A 20,223-nucleotide genomic window follows, 5' to 3' on the forward strand; every position below is an offset into this window, starting at 1 on the left:
CTGGGGCAAAATCAGTACTTGGTCCTGCTAGTGAAGGCAGGGGGCTGGACTCGATGACCTTTCAAGGTCCCTTCCAGTTCTAGGAGATGGGATATCTCCATTTCTTTTTATTTATTTAAATGGAGGGAGATATGCGCATTTCCCTTAAGTACACTGCCTTGTTAATTAGATCAGTTTGCTGAGACCGCAGCAGCTGCAAGCACCCTCCGTCCTGAGCCCTGCTCTATGGAAGATGGGGTAAGTGGGGTGCAGGAGCAGGGGGGAGCGGGGACACCCTGACAGCCCCCCTCTTCCTTCCCTCCCCCCTGCACAGCAAGCAGGAATCTCGGGGAGCAGCTCCAAGGCAGAGGGCAGGAGCAGCACATGGCAGTGGGGGGAGGGACACAGCTGAACTGCCGGCAGCTGCTGCACAGGGAACTTAGGGGAGCGGGGGGCTGATGAGGGAGCTGATAGGGGGGCTGCCGGCCCACCCTGGTTCCAAGCCCCCACCAGCCAGCTGCAAGGGGCTGCTCTTCCTGCAAGCACTGGACAAAGCAGGCGTTACACAACTTTAAACGAGCACGTTCCCTAATTGATCAGCAAAGTAACAACGAAACAACGTTAACCGGGATGACTTTAAATGAGGAGTTACTGTACACAGCACGTTTCTTTGCACTTCCCCGTGTGCTGTTCGCCTCCCCCCCCGTCAATGTTATTTCAAGGCCCTTTGGCTTTCCGGACTGGTCAAATATACAACAAAGCAGTGCTGTAAAAAGCCCTTTGCTTAACCAAGGATAAAATACATTGAATTAGAAAGAACAGAAACCCGTCAAGAGCCAGCCTGGGTCTCTCCTGTGTACACGCCACATGCTGTAGCTAAGGAGATTAAAAAAACATTTAACATAAGGCTAGTTTAAGGCACGTAACAAACGAGAGACCAAAGCAGTATTGTTAACCCGGAAGAGTTTTGTTGCACTGTAAAAAACCCACTCTCAGACACAGGGTAAAAACTGTGCTGGGCAAACAGCGATGTCTAGGACACGTATAAAAAATTTCCCCTCCCGCCCTTTAAAAATCAGATCCATGCAATAATCGCAGCCCCCCCTGCTCCTCCCCACTGGAGGGCGCTCTGCAGGCCAGAAGGAACTTGCACACCGGGGTCTGGATCGGAGCAAGGCCCGAGCCCGTCTTTCTATTCTCCTTCGAGTGGGTTTGGATTTGATGAAGACGCTGCCCCTCTGCCTACCTTTCCCCTCCCCTGGGGCATCTCACCTGGGTCCGAACAGCAGCTGGGGCTGACATGTCTCAAGCTTGACCTCAGGCAGCTCCAGGTAACTCAAACCATCCAGCAAGTTATTTCGGAGTAACGCTGCTCGCCAGGCCCGGGGCGGGATAGGTCAGGCTTACGTTAAGGTGAGAAACGGAAGCCTCCACCTGCCTGCTCTCTACCACAAGAGAAGTGAATTCACTTCTCCTTAGGGTGGAGGATCTGTCTCACCGCTCAACATGTGGAGCGTGATGTCCAGAAATGCCCGCTCTCAGCTATTTCTGGGGAATATGAGGTGCCCCCTTGTCTTAGCAGCTAGTGCTGGCAGAGGGGCCGTGTTTGTGGGTCTGGGGGCAGGTGCCTCGCCCGGCACCAAGTGCCGAGGGCTGCTACGGGGATAAACTCGGTGCATTGACACATCCCTGGGGGCCCAGCGGGGAGCAAAGAAAGACGGAGGCCGCGTGCAAGCCCAGAGGGCAGCGGAGCCATTAACAGGGCAGGCAGAAATCTGCCAGCGCTGGCTTCATCGCTGGGCAAAGCCTCGTTATTGGGCTTCTCCAGGGCACAGTCTCGCCCGCGACCCCTCTAGGTGCAGACTGTGGGAATCCCATGCTGGGCTCCCCGGGGAAGGAGGGAAACCAGAGGGCATCGCCCGGGAGACACACGCCGGGGCAAGGAGGGAGAAAGGAACAGAAGCAGGAAGGAAGCAAGGTGTTCCCAGAGCGCTCCTCGGCCCCGGGCCATGCCAGCCAGGAGCCCGGCTGGAGGCTCTATTTCCAGCCCAGGAACCGCAGCAGGAACAAGAAGATGTAGACAATGTCCACGTAGATCTCCAGGGCGCCGAAGACGTACTCCTCGGGGCTGAGGGCATATTGCTTGTTCCCTACCAGCAGCTGGGTGTCGTAGGCTAGGAACTGGGGAGACCAGAGACAGGGCGATGGGTCAGCCACGCCGCTAAGGAGCCTCAGCCCCACGTGCCTGAGCCAGGAGCTGCCTCCCCCCACCCGCCCCAGGAATGCGTTCGACGCAGCAGCCCACATAGGAGGCTCCCAGCTCAGTCGGGACAGGGCGAGCGACGTTACTCACCAGGGTGAAGGCGATCGCAACCACGGCCGCAAACACCATGTGGACCGACTGAATCTGCAGAAAGAGGGGAGGACTGAATCACGTTGCTCCGAGCAGGTGTTCGGAGCCCAGAGGCGGCTGCAGGGTGCAGACGAGCAAGGCGACCCACCAGTAAGGGGCTGGAGAAAAACTATCCAGAACCCAGAGCATATTCCCCAGAGATTCCTTCACCCGCCCCCAAAATGCAGCCACCTCTGGGGAGGAGCATGACAGCTGTTGGCTAATGTCCTACCTATTGCAAAACATACCAGGGGATTTTTTTTTTTTTTTAGAGACTACAGGATGTCAGGACTCTTGGGTTTGCATATCATCTGAAAGAGCAACTCCAGCAACACAGCGCCCCCTTGCACAACTCGGGGGCTCATCCTCTACTGAGTCACCCACACTTCCATCAGATGCAGCCGGGGGTTTCTGAGAAGTCTCCCATCCAAGCATCAACCAGGCGTAATCCTACTCAGCACATGAAAGATGGCAAGTTGCTAGGCACGTCTCACTTGTTTGAGCTCAAGGAGGTACAGCTGTAGGATCTGATTTTAGCCACCCACCCTTCCCAAATACCATGTCTGCACCACAGCTGCCTTTTAAGGTAGACCGAGTCTCCCAGGCAATACTTCCGCTGTCAACAAAACACCCGCCGAAATCCCTGGCTGAGCATGAGCTGTTGTTGAGTGCAGTTGGCTCAGGGACAGAGATTTGCTTTCCTGTAAGATGCGGAAGTGGGATCCACTTGAGAGACAAAGTTTTGGTAACTTCATTCACCCCCTGCCCAGAACCTGATGTGATCAGGGATGAAATCTCCCTGCTGATGACATTCCGATTTGCCATCATTAGGGTCCAGAATTAACATCTCCCCTGTGTAAATGAGACAGGTCACCCATCTGTCAGGGCTATTGCTTCAGGCTCTCTGCATACTCAGGCAGATCACGTGCCATGCTGGGAACATTGTGCTTAAGTTCTGCAGATATGGATGGGGCCTGCAGAGGGCAGCATTGGTATCATGTCCTAGTCTGTCCCTGAATAGGTCTCCCCAGGTCCCCATGTTACAAGGAGCAGCCACTACTCACATATTTGTAGTAGAGGACGATGGCAGTGACTATCGATGTCAGAAGGACAACGATCCCCAGCACACAGAACAGCCCGGTACACGATGTGAAATCCACCTGCCGACGGGAGGGAGATAAGTTACCATGAGACCCACAGAGAACAGTGGAACACAGCCATCCCGCTGCACCAGGATGGACTGACTTAAATCAAAGCCATGTCCATCACCAATTTTAACCATGATTTATATCAGCAAGCGGGAAACCTTGATTTAAATAATCGATTGTAATTGTGATTTGCATTTGTATGTTGTCGTTACTGTCCTAAAGACAATTGCTCATTGGTTGGCAACCATTAAAACAGGTAGACTTGCAACTAAATAGAACCTTTACACTAAATTTGGTGCTTCTCTTTGCTAACCAGGAGGAAACACTAGATCTATACACATCTATTTAAGCAGTTACGTAGCTTAACTTTTTACCAGATGATGATTAAATTGTGATTTGCGTCAAGCTCTGTTTGGATGGAAATTCAAACAATAAAAATATAGGAAAACAGCGATTTTTTGGTCATTAAATAAAACTACCTTAAAAGTGCTGGATACATAAAAAAAAAAAGTTGATCAAAACATGTTTTGCATTCAAAACTAACTGATTTATTAAACAAAGGAAGTACTGTCTGTAGTTAGTGAACTGAACTGATTGTTTCTAGTCACGATGTCCTTCAAGATTTTAGAACTAGTAGATCTCATCCTCTCGTACCTGGTTTTTATTCAGAGATTAGAAGAGGAAAATGAACTTTCCTGCTTTTTCACTGACCCCAATTGGTTTCTTAACTTTGAATGAACCGAACTAGTTGAATAAACTGAAATGGAGAAAATGATCTGTCTACACCTGCAGAGGAGGCTACTGCTGTCAAAAGCTGGGTTAGCCCTTCAACAAACTCTAGTCCCAGGTGCTTAGCCAGTGACTTCCACCAGCTCAGTGGTGTGATGTTCTTTAAAACTTGGCAGGAAACGGGCTGCTTAATATTACTTTTTTGCATTTAATTTAAATGGTTTTAATAGATTAGAATAAGTTTAGGTCTTAAATTGCCAATTTAAAATTTAATTTTAAATACAGGTTTATATTTAAAAAAAACCTGTATTTAAATTAAAAATTTTAAAAATTGTGGGTTTTTTTAATTAAAACCCCCCCCACACCACAGATTTTTTATCTTCCCTGCACTGGGCTTCTCCTGCAGGAGGCGCCATCTGCTCCCCATGTCAGCACGGATCGGCTGCATTGGCTCTTCTCCGAGGGTGGGTGGCACGGGACGGATGTTGCGCGGCAGCCTGGGTAGCGAGGATCAGCAGCACGCAGGGCAATGCGCTGTCCAGCTGGGATGCAGCCAGTGGGAGCCGCGCTTGGAAATGGACACCCCAAAGCGCTGGGCCCGGAGGGTCACTGACCCAGCTCTCTCTGGGCTGCCACACGAGATCCAGGTTCGATTCCTGCTCTGTCAGTCCCAGAGCTGGGCACAGGCAGCGTGGACCCCTTAGGGGAAGGGTCTCTCCGCTCCAGCACCCCACTCTGGATGACGCAGCATCTGCCTCGTACCCTGTCCCAGCCTATGCCGCGGGGGCTCTCAGGAGGGGAAATCCCCTGACTCCCCCCATCCCTGCTGCCCCGGATGGGCAGGGAGCCCATCGAGCCTTACCTTGGTCTGGAAGCAGAAGATGGTGACAATTATGGCCACTTTGGCAGTGATCACCATGGCGATCAGGACAGCCTTGGTGTCATACATGCTGCACACAAAGGGTTAAAGGGGTGGGGGGTAGGTTTAAAAGCCAATCAATGATTTCCCACTTCCCCCTCCGCATGCAAATGGGAGCTAAGAACCGGGGCTCACTCCCCGGCAGTGCGATCCCGTGGGCTCGGGGGCGGCGCTCGGCGGGCGTTCCGACACGGCACCCATGGGCCCTATAGAAAAGCCATCACAGGCAGCCTGCGGTTCTGCGACTCGCCCCCAGGAGGCGCCTGGTTGAGTCCAGGCTCCAGGGCGACTCCTTCAAGCTGAGCTAAGCCAGGGGATCACTAAGTTAGAACCAGGGTGGGGCTGGTTTTCCTCTCCGTCCGAGCCCACCTCCCCCGCAGGGCTAGTGACCCCGACACGGCAGGGCCTGCAACCGACACCGGATGTCTCTAGTCTCCCTGTCTACGCTGAAAAAGACATTCCCAAATACACCCACCTTGTCTCTCTAATTACCAGATAGAATCAGCAGAAGGGGGAGAGGCCCAGGAGACATATTCCGTTTGCCCCAGTTTCAGCAGCCCTAGGCGTTGGCAATGACACGGCCAAGCAGCTTGGTGGTGATGGCTCAGCCCGGCCGTGCCCCACTACGGGGACAGACCCTCCCGCTATTCTAGGGACCCGCCCAAGATCTGAGATGACCAGAGCGAGTTGCTGATTGTCAAAGGGGAATTAAAAAGCTTTCCCCTCCCCCTCCTTTAAAACGATTCCAAATCCAAACGTGGCTCTATGTGCAAAGACATGATCGATCGCTTCACACAAAATCTTTCCCCGTTATCTGCCAAGCCCTGTGCGAGAGGATCTGCTGCCGAGAGTCAGCGATGTAGCTACTACAGGACGGGGGACATTTGGTGGCGGGGAAGGCAGGAAGCACGGCTGCTTCCATTAGTCTGAGAAACATCAGCCTGGACGGGACCTTGAGAGGTCATCTAGTCCATCCCTGCGCTGAGGCAGGACCAAGTAAACCCAGACCATCCCTGACAGGTGTTTGTCCGACCTGTTCCGAAAACCTCCAATGACGGGGATTTCACCGCCTCCTTAGGCCACCTGTCCCAGGGCTAAACTAGCCTTCCTTAGAGGTTTTTAAGGTCAGGCTTGACAAAGCCCTGGCTGGGATGATTTAGTTGGGGATTGGTCCTACTTTGAGCAGGAGGTTGGACTAGATGACCTCCTGAGGTCCCTTCCAACCCTGATAGTCTATGAATCTATGATTCAAGTTGGAAAGCTTTTCCTAATATCTCACCTAAATCTCCCTTGCTGCAGATTAAGTAGATTCCTTCTTGTCCTACTCTCAGTGGACGTGAAGAATTGATCACTGTTCTCTTTAGAACAGCCCTTAACATAGGTGAAGACTTATTATGCCCTGCCGCAGCCTTCTCTTCTCCAGCCTGAACGTGCCCAATTCCTTCAACTTTTCCTCAGAGGTCAGGTTTTCTAAACCTCTTATTTTTGTTGCTCTCCTCTGGACTGTCTCCTGTTTGTTCACACCTTTCTTAAAGTGTGGTGCCCAGAACTGGAGGCAGTACTCCAGCTGAGGCCTACCAAGTGCCGAGCAGAGCGGGCCAATGACCTCCTGTGTCTTACATACGACACTCCCGTTAACACACCCAGAACGAGGTTTGCCTTTTCCACGTCATAATGACTCTGAATTTATGGTCCACTAGAACCCCCAGATCCTTTTCAGCTGCACGACCGGCTAGCCCATTATTCCCGTTTGTATTTGCGCATTTGATTTTTCCTTTCTAAATGACAGAGCTTTACACTTGTCTTCACTGAAATGTCTCCGATTGAGTTCAGACCAATTTTTCAAGATCATCTTGAATTCTAATCCTGTCCTCCAAAGTCCTTGCAACCCCTCCCAGCTTGGTGCCACCTGCAAATTTTATAAGCTCTCTCCACTCCATCATCCAAGGTGTGAATGGAAATATTAACTAGCATTGGACCCAGGACAGCCCACAGCAGAATCCCACACAATATGTCCTCCGAGTTTGACAGCAAACCATTGATTATAGAATCATAATGTTAGAAGAGACGCAAGGGTCATGTTCTAGTCTAACCCTCTGCGAAAATGCAGGATTTGTTGTTTCTAACTCATCCAAGACAGATGGCTCCACCCTCCTTTTGAAAACCTCCAGTGAAAACCCTCCCTAGGCGTCTGTTCCATTGTCCGACTGTTCTTACACTGCTCTTTGAGGACAGTCTTTCAATCAATTGTGAACCCACCTTATAGTAATTTCACCTAGACCACATTTCCCTTGTCTGCTTATGAAACTGTACGTGGGACAGCATCAACAGTTTTACTAGAGTCCAGACATATTGCATGTCTGCTGCTTCCCCCATCCACTAACCTAGTTACCCTGTCAAAGAACGAAATTAGGTTTGTTCTGTAATGATTTGTTCTTGACTAATCCATGGTCCTTATTACCCTATTAACCTCTAGGTGCTCACAGACTGATTATTCAATACCTCGAAAGAAACTGGAACAAATTATTAGTCTGACTAGTTGATAACTCCCTGGGTCCTCCTCCTTCCCCTTTGTGAAGATGGGTACAATGTTTGCCTTCCTCCAGTCCTCTGGGACCTCACCCATCTTCCCGGAGTTCTCGAATATAGTCATTAACAATGGTTCAGAGACTGCTTCAGCTTGTTCCTTCAGTACTCTAGGGCAAAAGTCATCAGGCCCTGCCAATTGAGCACACCAAGTATTTTTTTGACCGTTCCTTCTCTATCCTGGCCCAAGATCCTGCCCCCGTGTTGTTAATATTAATTGTATTAAGCATCTGTTCACAGTTAATTGTTTTAGTGAAGACTGAAGCAAAGACATTAAACCCCTCAGCCTTCTCTGGGTCATCTGTCCAGAGCTCTCCTTCCCCGCTAAGTAATGGACCTACACGTTCCTTCGTTTTCCTCTTCCTAGGTGTAACTCATTTTGTGCCGCAGCCTTTCTGATTTTTGTCCCTACCTCCCTGTGCTGTTCTTTTGTACGTCTCCTTGGCAATTTGGCTTCGTTTCTACTTTTGGGATGATTCCTTTTTGATTTTCAGGTCACTAGAGAGCTCCTGATAGAGCCAGACTGGTCTTTTACACATCTTCCTACCTTTCCTTCGCAGTGGGAGACTTTGCTGTTTTAGAAACTGCCCCCCCCTCCCAACTCCCTTTTCCCTTAAATTTCCTTCCCATGGGACACCACCTACCAGTTCTCCGAGTCTGCTGACGGCTGCTTTTTTGAAGTCCATTGTCCTTATTCTGCTTCTCTGGCTCCTCCCTTCCCTTAGGCTATGTCTACACTACCCGCCGAATCAGCGGGTAGCGATCAATCTATCGGGGATCGATTTATCGCGTGTAGTGTAGACGCGATAAATCAATTCCCGATCACTCTCCCGTCGACTCCTGTACTCCAGCTCGGCAAGAGGCGGAAGCGAAGTCGACGGGGGAGCGGCGGCCGTTGATCCCACGCCGTGAGGACGCAAGGTGAGTTGAACTAAGATATGTCGACTTCAGCTACGCTATTCTCGTAGCTGAAGTTGCGTATCTTAGGTTGACCCCCCCCCAGTGTAGACCAGGCCTCAGTTTGCCTCCCGCCTTCCGATTCTCAATCTATTCCTCCCTGTTAGGGAGGCCAACATCAAAAATAAATAGCCGCCCCCAGCGATCTCCTCCGCCATCTGCAACAAAAAGTTGCTCCCAGCTATTCTAAGAACCGGCTGGACAGTCAACGTCCTGCCGTATTGTTGTTCCAACAGATGTCTGGATAGGTAAAGTCCCCTCTTATCACCACGGCCTGGGCTTGGGATATGTCTTTGTTGTAAAAATGTATCATCCACCTCCTCCTTCTGATTTGGGGGCCTGCAGTAGACCCCCTCCTCTGACATCACCCTTGTTTTTCCCCCTGGCATCTTCCCCCAGAGACTTTCAAGGGGAATGCCTCTCACCTCCTCTTTCTGGACCTCAGAACTAGTGTATACATTCTTAATATACAATGCAGCACCTCCTCCCTTTTTTCCCTGCTGGCCTTCCTGAACAAGAGACCCCCTCTGCCAATATTCCCACCGTTTGATTTATCCCACCAAGACTCTGGGATGCCAATTCAGTCATGATTCTGTTTGTGTGCCCAGACTTTCAGGTCTGCTTCTTGATTTGCCATACCCTTTGCATTAGTGTACAGACAGCTGAGATGTGTGGCAGATTATCCCACTGTTTTCCCTCTTGCTTCTCCAATGGCCTCTTGCAACTTCCAATATCCACCCCCAGCTTCCAGCCTTTTATCCAGGTCACCCGGTAGTGAGGTAAGTCAGGGGTTTGTGAGGGGAGACACTGAGCTGAGGTCTTGGCAGGTAACAGAGGAAAAACCTGATTTGATCTGGATCTTTGTGATCAATTTCAAGTCTGCAGATGGGGCTGTTCTGGGATTGGAATCCAAGGGCCTTTCTGAGACTAATTTAGTACCAGAAACTTCTCTGTTCATTTTTAAGCGTGGGGGGTCGTCTCTATTCACAGTGATGTTAGAAGCCTGCTGGGCGTGTGCTTCACACCTCCCCCCCCCGCGGGCGACAGGCGAACTCGGGGAAGGCGAAGGAGGGAAGGGGCTCAGAGGGGGTTTCCCCAGCCAGTACCTGGCGATGGTTCCCGCCATGAAGGCCATGGCCAGCGTCTGCAGCAAATGAAAGGAAAGGGGGCGATTAACTGTGGAGCCAGCCCCAGCGAGGGATCAAAGCTTTATGTCGGCTTCGCGGGTCCCGAGATGTGGGGATTCACATAGCCTGAGGGGTGTGTTTTAGGCACAGGTGTGACCCTGAGGTAGGAGGCGGGCCATGAAACACACATCCCCCCCCCCCCCATTTCTACCCTCCCCCACGTGACCCCAGGCCCAATCCTAACCAGTGTTCAGCCAAAGCCTTCCCTCAGTTCCATCCCACTCCTCCCCACAGGCCCCCCTCCCCCCCCCGGTACAACCCGGCCCCACAGCGCCACTTACAAAGATGCTCAGCAGGATGAGGTTCCAGGGGAAGAGTCTCCTGGGGGAAGTCAGGGAACACACAGGTCAGGGTGCAGGTAGTCAGAGCCCGGGGCGCTGCGCCGCAGGCTGGGGGGAAGCCGGGGGGTCGGGGTTTCTGGGGTGAGCTCAGCGTGATGTCGCCTGGGGCAAGGGCACCACTTTGGCCTGATGAGACTGCAGGGCACAGGGGGGTCCCCGTGAAAACCAACCCCCAAGTCAGGGCAGGCCATGGCCCCAGATGGACAGGAATCGACCCTGGGGGCAGCCTTGTCTCATCGCCCCTTGGGGATGGAGCCAGAGCCCGTTCTGGCCACGGCCCCCTCCCTCAGTCACTCCCCCCCGACCCGCTTCCCAGTGCCTGGGGGACTCTGAGCCGGGGCGCGGGCTCGGAGGGAGGGGCCGCCCTCTCTGATCCCCAGTGAAGGAGACACTCACCTGGGGCCCTGGCAGCAGGCCAGCAACAGGTAGGTGACCAGAAACACACCACTGGGGAGAGAGAGAGAGAGAGACAGAGGTTGGGACCCTTCCCAGCCCTGCTGCCCACCCGAAGCCGGAGCCGTTCGGAGCCTCGCGCTGGCAGCAGAAGGGCCGAGGTTTCACACCCACAGAGTCAGAGTCCAATTCCCGGCGCCTCCAGCCACTAGCTCTGCCCTGCTGGCCTTGTGCCGTGTGTTGCCTTTGCCTCCACCTGGGGATCTCAAAGCACCCAAATAACATTCCTCATGCTTCCCATCGTACCTCGGGAGTAGGGACGCGTTATCCCCCTGGCACAGAGGGGAAACCGAGGCACAGAGCAGCAGCTGAGCTCACACGGTGGGTCAGTGGCAGAGCTGGTATTAGCAGACAACTACTCACCCGCAGCCTCATGCTCCAGCCACTAGATCTCGCTCCCTCTGCATGTCTTAACCCAAGATCAGACGACTAGAAGGGACCTCCGGGGCCATTCAGTCCCGTCTCTGCTCTCGCAGGCAGCCCTGTCACATTTTCCCCGCCCTGATGCCTTCCCCCCACAATGTATTTATAGACAGCAATCAGCTCCCCTCTCCGCCCTCGTTTGCTGAGCTAAACGAGCCAAGCTCTTTAACACTCATCCCAGACCCTCCATTCCCCTGATCATCCTAGCAGCTCTTCTCTGCACCTGCTCCAGTTTAAATTCATCTTCCTGAACATGGGTGTCCACAGCAGTATGCAGTATCCAGATGAGGTCTTAACAGTGCCTTCCATCAGGACATTAATACTTCTCTCTCCCCTGGAAACGCCTCGCCTGATACATCCTGGGATCACACTTGCCTGTTGTCATGGCTGCGTCCCATCAGTAGCCCATAGTCATTCCACAGTCAATGAATACCCCAGGTCTTTCTCCTCCTCCGCCGTTCCCAACTGATGAGCCCCCAGTTTATAGCAGAAATTCTTATTATTCTCTAAACGCATGACGCATTTCTATGTCTCCAATCTGTTGGCCAGCCAATTCTTCCTGGATGATATTCCGATCCTCCTCTGTACTGACGATGCCTCCCAACATATATCACCAGCAAATTTCATTAGCACGCTCCTACTTTTTCTGCCAAAGCCGCCAATGGAAATATTAAGTTAGACTGATTCCGAGACCGATCACTGAGAAATACCACTAGTCACCTCCCTCCGGCCTTTCAGCATAACCCATTATCAGCTGCTCTGTAGCCAGTTCCTTAGCTGCCTTCCAATTCCTGTACGAGTCCTCACAGTGTCATCTTCACTGATGATTTCCCACATGGTCCTGTATCGAATGCTTCACTGAAATCCAGATAGACAGATCTGCCACATTTCCCTGTCTAGAGAATCAGTTAAGAAAGAGGCCAGGTTTGCCTGGCATGATCTACCTGTGGTGATCCCACTGCACTTTATCCCATTTACCTCTGATAAGTCTTTCCTTCAAAATTTGTTCTCAAGCCTTGTCTACAATTGAGATCAGACTCATGGGTCCATGGTTGTCTGAATCACCTTCTCTCTCTCTTATTCTCCAGTCATATGGTACACCCCCAATTTGACATATTAATTAAAACTCCTTGCTAGTGGACCTGCAATTGCATAACCTTCCTTGATACAGTGACGTTCTCAGCAGTAACACTGCATTAGCAGAGTTTTTTGCATTTGATTTCCTGGTTTTTTTCCGTAGAGAAAGTGATTAACTACCCTTCTCCCTCCCCATGCCACCAGGGGCTGAAGGCAGCACCAACACAGCACCCTGTGCCTCTGGCATGGGGCACCAGCGCCTCGTGACACTCAGCAGGGAGCCCACTGACTGAGCGGCGGTGACTCTGCCAGGTCTCACACGGCAGCACAGGGGCCTAGCCAAAGGGCAGGTGGGCCCGGGATGAGCAAGGAGGGGAGCTGGCACTGGCAGCTCCACCCACGGGCAGAGTGATACTTACTAAGAGGAGTAGTACACAGTAACGTTCCCCTGCACAAAGATGCGGACGGGGGAGCTGCGAAGAGGGAGAAGAGCGTGAGATCGGTTCCTGGCTACACCCGTCACCACGTGGCCCCTTCTCTGCTCCCCCGCAGTCTCCACCCCCGATGTTCGCAGCGCGGGCCCTAGCGAGCAGCAGACTGACCTAAGGGAAGGCTGGGAAGTGAGACGCTCCCTGCTCGTCATCACCCCTAAGCCGCTGCCTGCCCCCCCACACAGCGCAGACCAGCTGTGAGGGCCACAGCCGGGGAGCAAGGACCCTGCCCCACTCTGTGCCCGGCTCCCAAGACAGACCCACCAGGATCCATCCTGACTCCTGCCAGGGCAGGGCAGAGTCACCCCCCACAGCCCGTCCCACAGGGCTGCCCCCAGCCCAGCTTTAAACAGCCCCGGGGTTAGGGTCCCCGTCCCTTGTGAGACGGTGCCCGTCTCCTCCATCCCCTGGCGAGGCTCTGGCCCCTCCCCTCAGCGGGGGGACGGGGCATTGGGAGCAGACGGCTTCGTTCCTCCCGAGAGTCCCTGGGACGTCCCAGCTCCTGGGGCCCCGTGGGGCAGGGACCAGCCCCTGGGACAGCAGCTGCTGCGGGCTGGCGGTGAGGGCAGGGCTCAGGACAAGGTGAGACTCACACGAAGGTGAACACGGCGATGATGCCCACGGTCACCAGCAGCTGGACTGAGAGGATGGTGTAGACCTGAAAGAGACAAGCACAGAGGGGTCACCTGCAGGCACTGGCTCTGCTCCCTGCGGGGCACAGACGGGCACACAGGGGTCACCCGTGGGCACCAGCCCGGCTCCCTGCACAGACACGCCAAGGCGGCCCCGAGGCGTCGCTGCCCCCAGCTGCCCAGCACCCCAGATGGATGGAGCCGCTGGCTCTCACTCCCTCTCCTGATGGAGTCAGCGCCAGCCCCTGCCATGCCCCCAATGGCAGCTGGTCGGGGGGCCAGGGACTGGGTGGGCCGTGGAGATCGAGCCCCTCGTAGTCCCCAGGGTGGGCAGCTCCTACCAAGGCTCCCATCCAACGGGCTCCGGGTGTCCTGTTAGCCCGGCCACTCCAGTCCCAGCCCGTGGGGAGGGGCTCTGTAGCCCAGGCCACTCCAGTCCCAGCCCCTTCCCCAGGCCAGGGCCGTGCCCCCAACCCCCGCCAGCACTGGGGGCCCTGCAGCCACGGGAGCCTGACACTGCCCCTAGCCGCTGGCCTCGCCACGCAGACACGCCAGCCACAGGCCCTCGGCCCCGCACTGGTACCCAGGCGCCAGGCTCGTCCCGCCGGCCGTAACCTGTTCCTGGGGGCCAGAGTCTGGAGGGGGACACCCCCTCCCCACCCATCCCCCGGCTCCCCCACCCTGCACCCCTGGGGCAGGGCAGCCCGGCTCCCTCCAGAGTTACCTTGCGGATGAAGGCGTGTCGCACTCGCTTGTCGTCCCAGTCAATAGTCCTGACGACGTCGTCCCCCAAGCTGGTCACGATGTAGCTGTTCCTGGCGGGGAGCCCGGTGTTCCCTGGAAGAACGGAAGGGGAGCCCTGAACGCTGGCACGGCTGGGGGGCATCGCCTCTCCTGGGTCCCTGCTGCCTCAGCACATGTCCGGGGGCTGCCCCGCCCGAGCGTCAGGTCCCTCCCCGACCGCCTCTCCCCACAAGCGGGCTGCCCCATGGGACGTCCCAGCCTAATGGCCCCTCAGCACCAGCTGGGTCTCACTGACAGCATGGCCGAGAGGGCCGGGTCCAGACAGGAGACACCAGCCTGGTACCCGGCACCGTGAGGCCAGGGGTGCATCTGGCACAAGGCGCAGGGAAGTAACCGTCCCCCCGCTCTAGCGACACTGTCTCCTTTCCCCGTCCCCTCTGGGCTCGGCCTGTCAGTCGAGTGTTTCAGGGTATCCTCCCCTCCCCCATCAGACCCCACCTCCTTCTGGCAGGGACCATTTCTGTGCAGCCAAGTAAGGGGTCAGGCTGTGGCTGCCCCTGTCACAACAGGGCACAGCGGGGACCCTCGGGTGGGGGAGGGGAACGGAACAGATTGTTCTCTGCACAGCGGCCATTGTCCCCTGGATTATCCCCCAGCAGCTTGGGGGTGTTTCCCCAATTCCCTCTCCCAAACCCTGCAGTTTCAGAGGCTGTCCCACAGTCTTGCCAGCTCCCAAATCCATGGGTCGAGGTGATCTGATCCCACTGCAGCTGGCTGTCGGGCCTGGCTGGCGCCGAGCTCAGCCCAGCTGGCGCCAAGCTCAGCCCAGCTTTTACTCCTGGAGGAATTCTGCACCACTGCTCATGCGCAGCATTCATGTCCCCGACAGATTTTTTTTTTCCTCCCCAGAAAATACATTCTGCCAGAGAGGCGCTGCGGTTATGCCTTTCGCCCACTAGGGGCTGCTGTGGCAGCAGAACAGAGGGCAGCCGGCTCACCGGCTGTAGCGGTCAACAGCCGATAGGGAGGCGAGGCTGCGTTCCTTACAGCGCCCTGCCCATAGGGCCAGGTGAATAGGTACAGGATGTGGGTGGGACACAGACAGAGCGGGGCACACAGGGCTGCTGGGGATCACACAGACTGGGGTTCAGAAGGGCTAGTCGAGGGAGACAGACTCGGGCAGGGGCTGAATGGAAGTGGGGGAGCAGGAACACATGGGGACGGAGGTGGAGGTGCAGGGACACATGGGGACAGGGTAGATGCACCTGACTGAATGGGAGAGGTTAGGGGTCAGGCAGGGTCTGCATGGGGGAGGTTCCCCAACTCCCTAACAATCCCCCTGCCCCCCCCCCAAAAAAAACCTGCCTATACTTCTCCCACCCACACCCAACAACTCTCCAAGTTCACTCCCAGGCTCCTTCCCTCTCCCTCAGACCCTCCATTACCCCTGACTCCCCCAAGCCTTTACACTGCTTATGAGGGGGGCAGGAAATATGGTTCCGTATTATAGTTGAAATGAATTATTACTCAGAATTCTGTATTAATAAGCCTAGGAAGGAATCTATTTGTCAAAAAACATTTCTTGAATCTTTTTTGTCGTCTGTATTGTTACACACATACTTCTTGACAGGTATTTTGAAATAAATTACCAAAATAATTGAAATTGGCATGATTGTACTGTGTTATTTTGACAAATAAAATATACAGAATTTTAAAATACTGTGCACAGAATTTTTAATTTTTTGGCTCAGAATTCCCCCAGGAGTAAGCTTTGACGCAACGGGACTAGAGACTGGAATATTTTGCCTTTTACCGGGACGTCTCCTCTCTATCAGATCTGGGGGGCATGACACATTGGAGCCCGTTCTTCCCAGGGGGTCAAGGAAATCTCTTCCAACCCCCCCACTCACGCCAGGTCCTGCAGAGCCTGAGTCACCGTATCCATTGCCCTGCCCTTCCAGAGACCCCTTCCCCTCACCCCACTGTCTCCTCTGCCCTGCACGCCTCACTCCTCTGGTCCCACATGGGCACTGCCACCCTGACGGCCCGTCTGGCCCGTCCCCTGAGAGCAGAATCCAGCCCGTTGTTACTCTCTTTGATCCGGTCCCTGGGCGACCTGCCTCTGTGCAGAACGGGACTAAGAACGACTGGAACCAGGGTGGACCCTTGTCTCTTTCAGCACGTTGACGGCCCAGTGGGTTTGCTCTGATCTCAGAAGCTGTAAGAGGGTCTCTGTAGCCCTCTAAGCTTTGTGGTTTCTGTGCAGCGTCCCAATAAGATGCATCCTATTGTGAATGTTCTACTTACCTGAGTGCATGGGAAGCACTGGCCTGGGGCGCTCTGAGCCCATTGGCTGGGGATAGCCCACTGAGGGTGCATATCCTCCGGGCACCAGGTAGCCCCCAGCACAGGCTGCAGGCTGCACAGAGGCCCCAGGATCACCCCCCGGCTGTGGGTACCCCTGAGGCTGCAGGTACCCCACAGCGGAGGGTCCCAGCTGCGAGTAGTCCTCAGGCTGCAGCGGGATGAGGGGGTTCTTGTCACTGTAGGGAGGGGGATCGCAGGGGTATGACATGGTGCTGCCGTAAGGTTCAGGCTGTCTTTCTCTGCACCTGGAAACGGGAGAGAAAAAACCCCGTTATGGTCTCTGCTCACTGCCTGGATCCGACACCTGGAGTCCAGCTCAGAGCAGATCCCCCAATGGGAACCCTCCTTCCAAGATGCCCAGGGCAATATTTCTGCCTGGTCAATAAGAGAGACCCACCACAAGGCAGATCCTGGTAACCAAAGAGTCAATTCAGTGGGTGGGTCTTAAATGCCAACGATCATCTAAGTAATTTTTGCCCCGGGGCCCCAGATAGCGAATCGCTCTCCCCAAGTCCTTCTGGGGTTCAGATCAAGTGATCTCTGCATGCAGCGCCGGGGCAGCAATTCTGTAACATCACAGTCAGCGAGCACAGGTTGGGAGAGACTGGGCCATGGAGCCAGCTAACAGGAACCCTGGTACGAATGGCCCCGAATCCCTTCCACTGGCTTCGTGTCACGAGAGGCCAGGAGCCCTTTAAACCTTCCTCACTGCAGCCGGACACAGACAGGAGCCTGACGACAGAGGCGGCATTTTCGACTGGGGCCCCAATCCTGCTGCCATTAAAATCCAGGGGAGTCGGGCCAGAGATCAAACAGGAGCCGGACCGGCTATGCCCTAAGCTGGAATCCCAGCTGGTACATTTCAGCAGCGTGGGACAATGGGGGTGTCACTCTACTGCATTAAAGGGGAGTTTCACCCGCCCAGAGAACACGCTACGGTTCTTCGTATATTTCATCGCACTTTGCTCCAAAGGGGGTCGCACCATGACAAGAGTCAGGTCAGGCCAGAAAGAGGCGACAGCCCCTGATCAGTCACCGAGTAGCCAAATGGTTGGCCAGTGACAGAGGCCACAGGCTTTTGGGGAACAGATTCTGGCCACGTTTGATAGGAAGGTTCTACGTATACAGGGCTGATCAATGACCAGTCAATAATTAGAGACTCCAGCGGGTCAATAGGTCGCTTATCCCCCAGCTGCAGCACCTTCTACTGCTGTGCTTTGAGCATCTGCAGCCGCTGCCACTCACCATGGTAGCATCTGTTCAGTATTTACTAACCCTGTCTAAGTGGAACTGAATGGAAAGCAGGACCCAGATTCCACCCCGTGACAGTCCAGGCTTCGGACACCCCCCAATCACCCCGTGCACGGACGCTCCAAGGACTGTCGGACAAGCTGGGTGTTGGATCGTCCAGGGAGTTTTCAAGTGTGATGCCTGGATGCTGGCAGACACGGCCCCGTGTGCGATGCGTGTCGGGGGTTTGGGATAATCCAGCCAGGGGCTCTGCAGGTGTGAAATGCAGAGCGGGGATCTCAGATCTGTTTCCCCGAAGACAGAAGTGCACTGATCCTGCAGCCGTTACTCGGGCAGCCCGAGGGCAGGATGTGGCACAGGACAGGGCCTGTGGTGAGAACTTGAGGGCAAAGCCTGGCACGAGTCACATGGGACAGCTAGTGCTGCCTGTCTCTCCCCTGAGGGCAATCTAACCCCGCCAGCAGGATCCCCAAGACAGGGCAAAACCTCTACCTGGGCTTGCCTCATCGCTACCGGAAGTGGCCTCCATCCTTGCATAGGAGGTGCCCTGGGCTATTTATTTATTTTTTGGTGCCCATCTGCCTTTCCTGACGAGGGCTCGCTGGGTCAGTGCACCGGGGGGCAATCCCTAGAGCAATCCATCATACTCCAACCAGGCCATATAGCAGCGCACGGCCCAGCACAGAGGGGACAATCAGAGACATCAAAGCAAAAGGGACGGGACACTAGCAGAGAAAAAAGGGAGAGGGGAGGGGGGACTTGATTGGGAGCAGCATGTGGGGACCTGGGAAGGAAAGGGTTAATCATTACCCCCCCGCTGTCTAAAGTCTCTTACTTGTTCTCCCCCGGGCGCGGCAGGGGCCTGACTCCAAGGGGGCGGGCTGGCTGGCTCCCCGGTGTGGAACGCGCCGGGGCTCCCGGCGGGCTCGGAGTCGAAGCTGGTCCGGTCTCACTCCGGATTCTGCTCGCTGCCTGACCCGCACAGCACTTGGCAATCTCCCTTCCCGCAGCAGGGAGCCCCGGGCACTGCGCACGCTCCCTCGCCCCCCGGACTCCTACACCGAATCACTTTCGTTTTCAGGTGGTGCCCCGCCCCCTGGCCCAGGATTTGCTGCTCCGGTTTGTCATTGGCCCGGGGCGCTGCTCGTCCGGATCAAACCGCGCCGCAGCCGCCCTGTTAGCCCCCAGCGGCGGTTGCGAGTTTGTGCCCTGACTTGGCGAGCACGGTGGGATGGGGGCAGGGCACAGAGCCTGTGGCCACCACCGCTGCGGTTGGGTTGCCACAGCTAGTGTGACCAGGCTCATATAAAAAAAACCCCCAAATATCGGGACTGTCCCTATAAAATCAGGACATCTGGTCACCGTAGCCATAGCCCCCGAGGGCTGACGCCAAGGAGCAGGGCTAGGCGGGGGGTTGCACCCTGCTCCTGGCTAGGAAACTCGGTATCCCCATCACGCACTTCAGGGTGAACACAAAGTGCTACAGAATACAACCAAGCTACGCCTCGGAGCCCATTAAGGTGACCAGACAGCAAATGTGAAAAATCAGGGCAGGGGGTGGGGGGTAATAGGAGCCTTTATAAGAAAAAGACCCCAAAATCGGGACTGTCCCTATCAAATCGGGACATCTGGTCACCCTAGAGCCCATGCTCCTGCTAACTGGTTACAAACACCGTTGCTGTAAGACAGGCAATCTAACAAGAAACGGAATGAACACACACACGTACAGCGCCCTGCTCAAACCAGAGGACAACATGAGGCTAACCGGTACCGGGCAGCCTGCTCCGGGCACCCACCTGTGGATCACACAAAGAGGCACGTCAGAGAAGACACCAGCAGGGTCGAGGGTTACACGGAGGATGGGCTTCATCTCCGGACCAGAGCGCCCGGGTGCTGATGGCTCTTCTGTAGCAGCGGGGCATGTGCTCCCCACCCCTGGCTCCAGGCCTTGGTCCACAACTCCCTTCTCCTCTCTATCCACTGCTGTTGCCTCTGGATTCCTTGGCCAAGTGATGTCATCTCTGTTCCAAAAGTTCCCCATCTGTACAAGGGGATAATCACGTTTCCTTCCTTGAGCTCTGCAGAGCTCGGTATTATCACCACCTGCCAGTCGGGGCCCCTGAACTGCACTCCCACGTGATAAGTCATCTTCGGTTCCCAGCAGCTACGATGGGGCAGACTGAGGTCTTTCCATCGCTTCCTGTCTTGTACCAGCTTCATGGCCTCATTCAGCTTTAAACCTTTTTGTTCTGTGTCATTCTCCACCCTGTCTATCCAACGCATCCTTGGCCTTCCTCCAGTTCCTTGCACTCTGGTATGTATCGCCAGGTAAGGTGTCCTTTCTGGGTCTATCCTGAGCACATGTCCAAACCACCGCAGGTGTCTTTCTTGAATCTTCTGCAACAGGGTTATTTCTCACCCCAGCTGCTACGCCAACACTCCAACCCATACAGCAGTAGCGGCCTGACTGTTGTCTCATAGAGGCTGATATCCATTTCCTAAAGATTTCCTATCTTTAGCCTTCCAGATCTTGCAGTTTTCCAAATA

At 54.8% G+C, this 20,223-nt stretch overlaps 1 protein-coding gene across 1 annotated transcript; it reads right to left on the reverse strand.

The window, feature by feature from the left end:
* Positions 1 to 598: 598 nt before the first annotated feature.
* On the reverse strand, positions 599 to 19,516 carry LOC135885582 (protein lifeguard 3-like). Its single transcript, XM_065413390.1, has 12 exons — positions 19,473 to 19,516; positions 16,366 to 16,670; positions 14,039 to 14,151; positions 13,276 to 13,340; positions 12,611 to 12,664; positions 10,635 to 10,685; positions 10,179 to 10,218; positions 9,817 to 9,854; positions 5,111 to 5,198; positions 3,436 to 3,531; positions 2,333 to 2,386; positions 599 to 2,160 (listed from the first exon to the last, which is right to left on the reverse strand). Exons 2-12 carry the CDS (start codon positions 16,631 to 16,633, stop codon positions 2,017 to 2,019), a joined length of 1,011 nt encoding a protein of 336 aa, XP_065269462.1. The 5' UTR covers positions 16,634 to 16,670; positions 19,473 to 19,516; the 3' UTR covers positions 599 to 2,016.
* Positions 19,517 to 20,223: the final 707 nt, after the last annotated feature.

Source organism: Emys orbicularis, chromosome 11 (assembly GCF_028017835.1).
Source record: "Emys orbicularis isolate rEmyOrb1 chromosome 11, rEmyOrb1.hap1, whole genome shotgun sequence".
Lineage (NCBI taxonomy): Eukaryota > Metazoa > Chordata > Testudines > Emydidae > Emys > Emys orbicularis.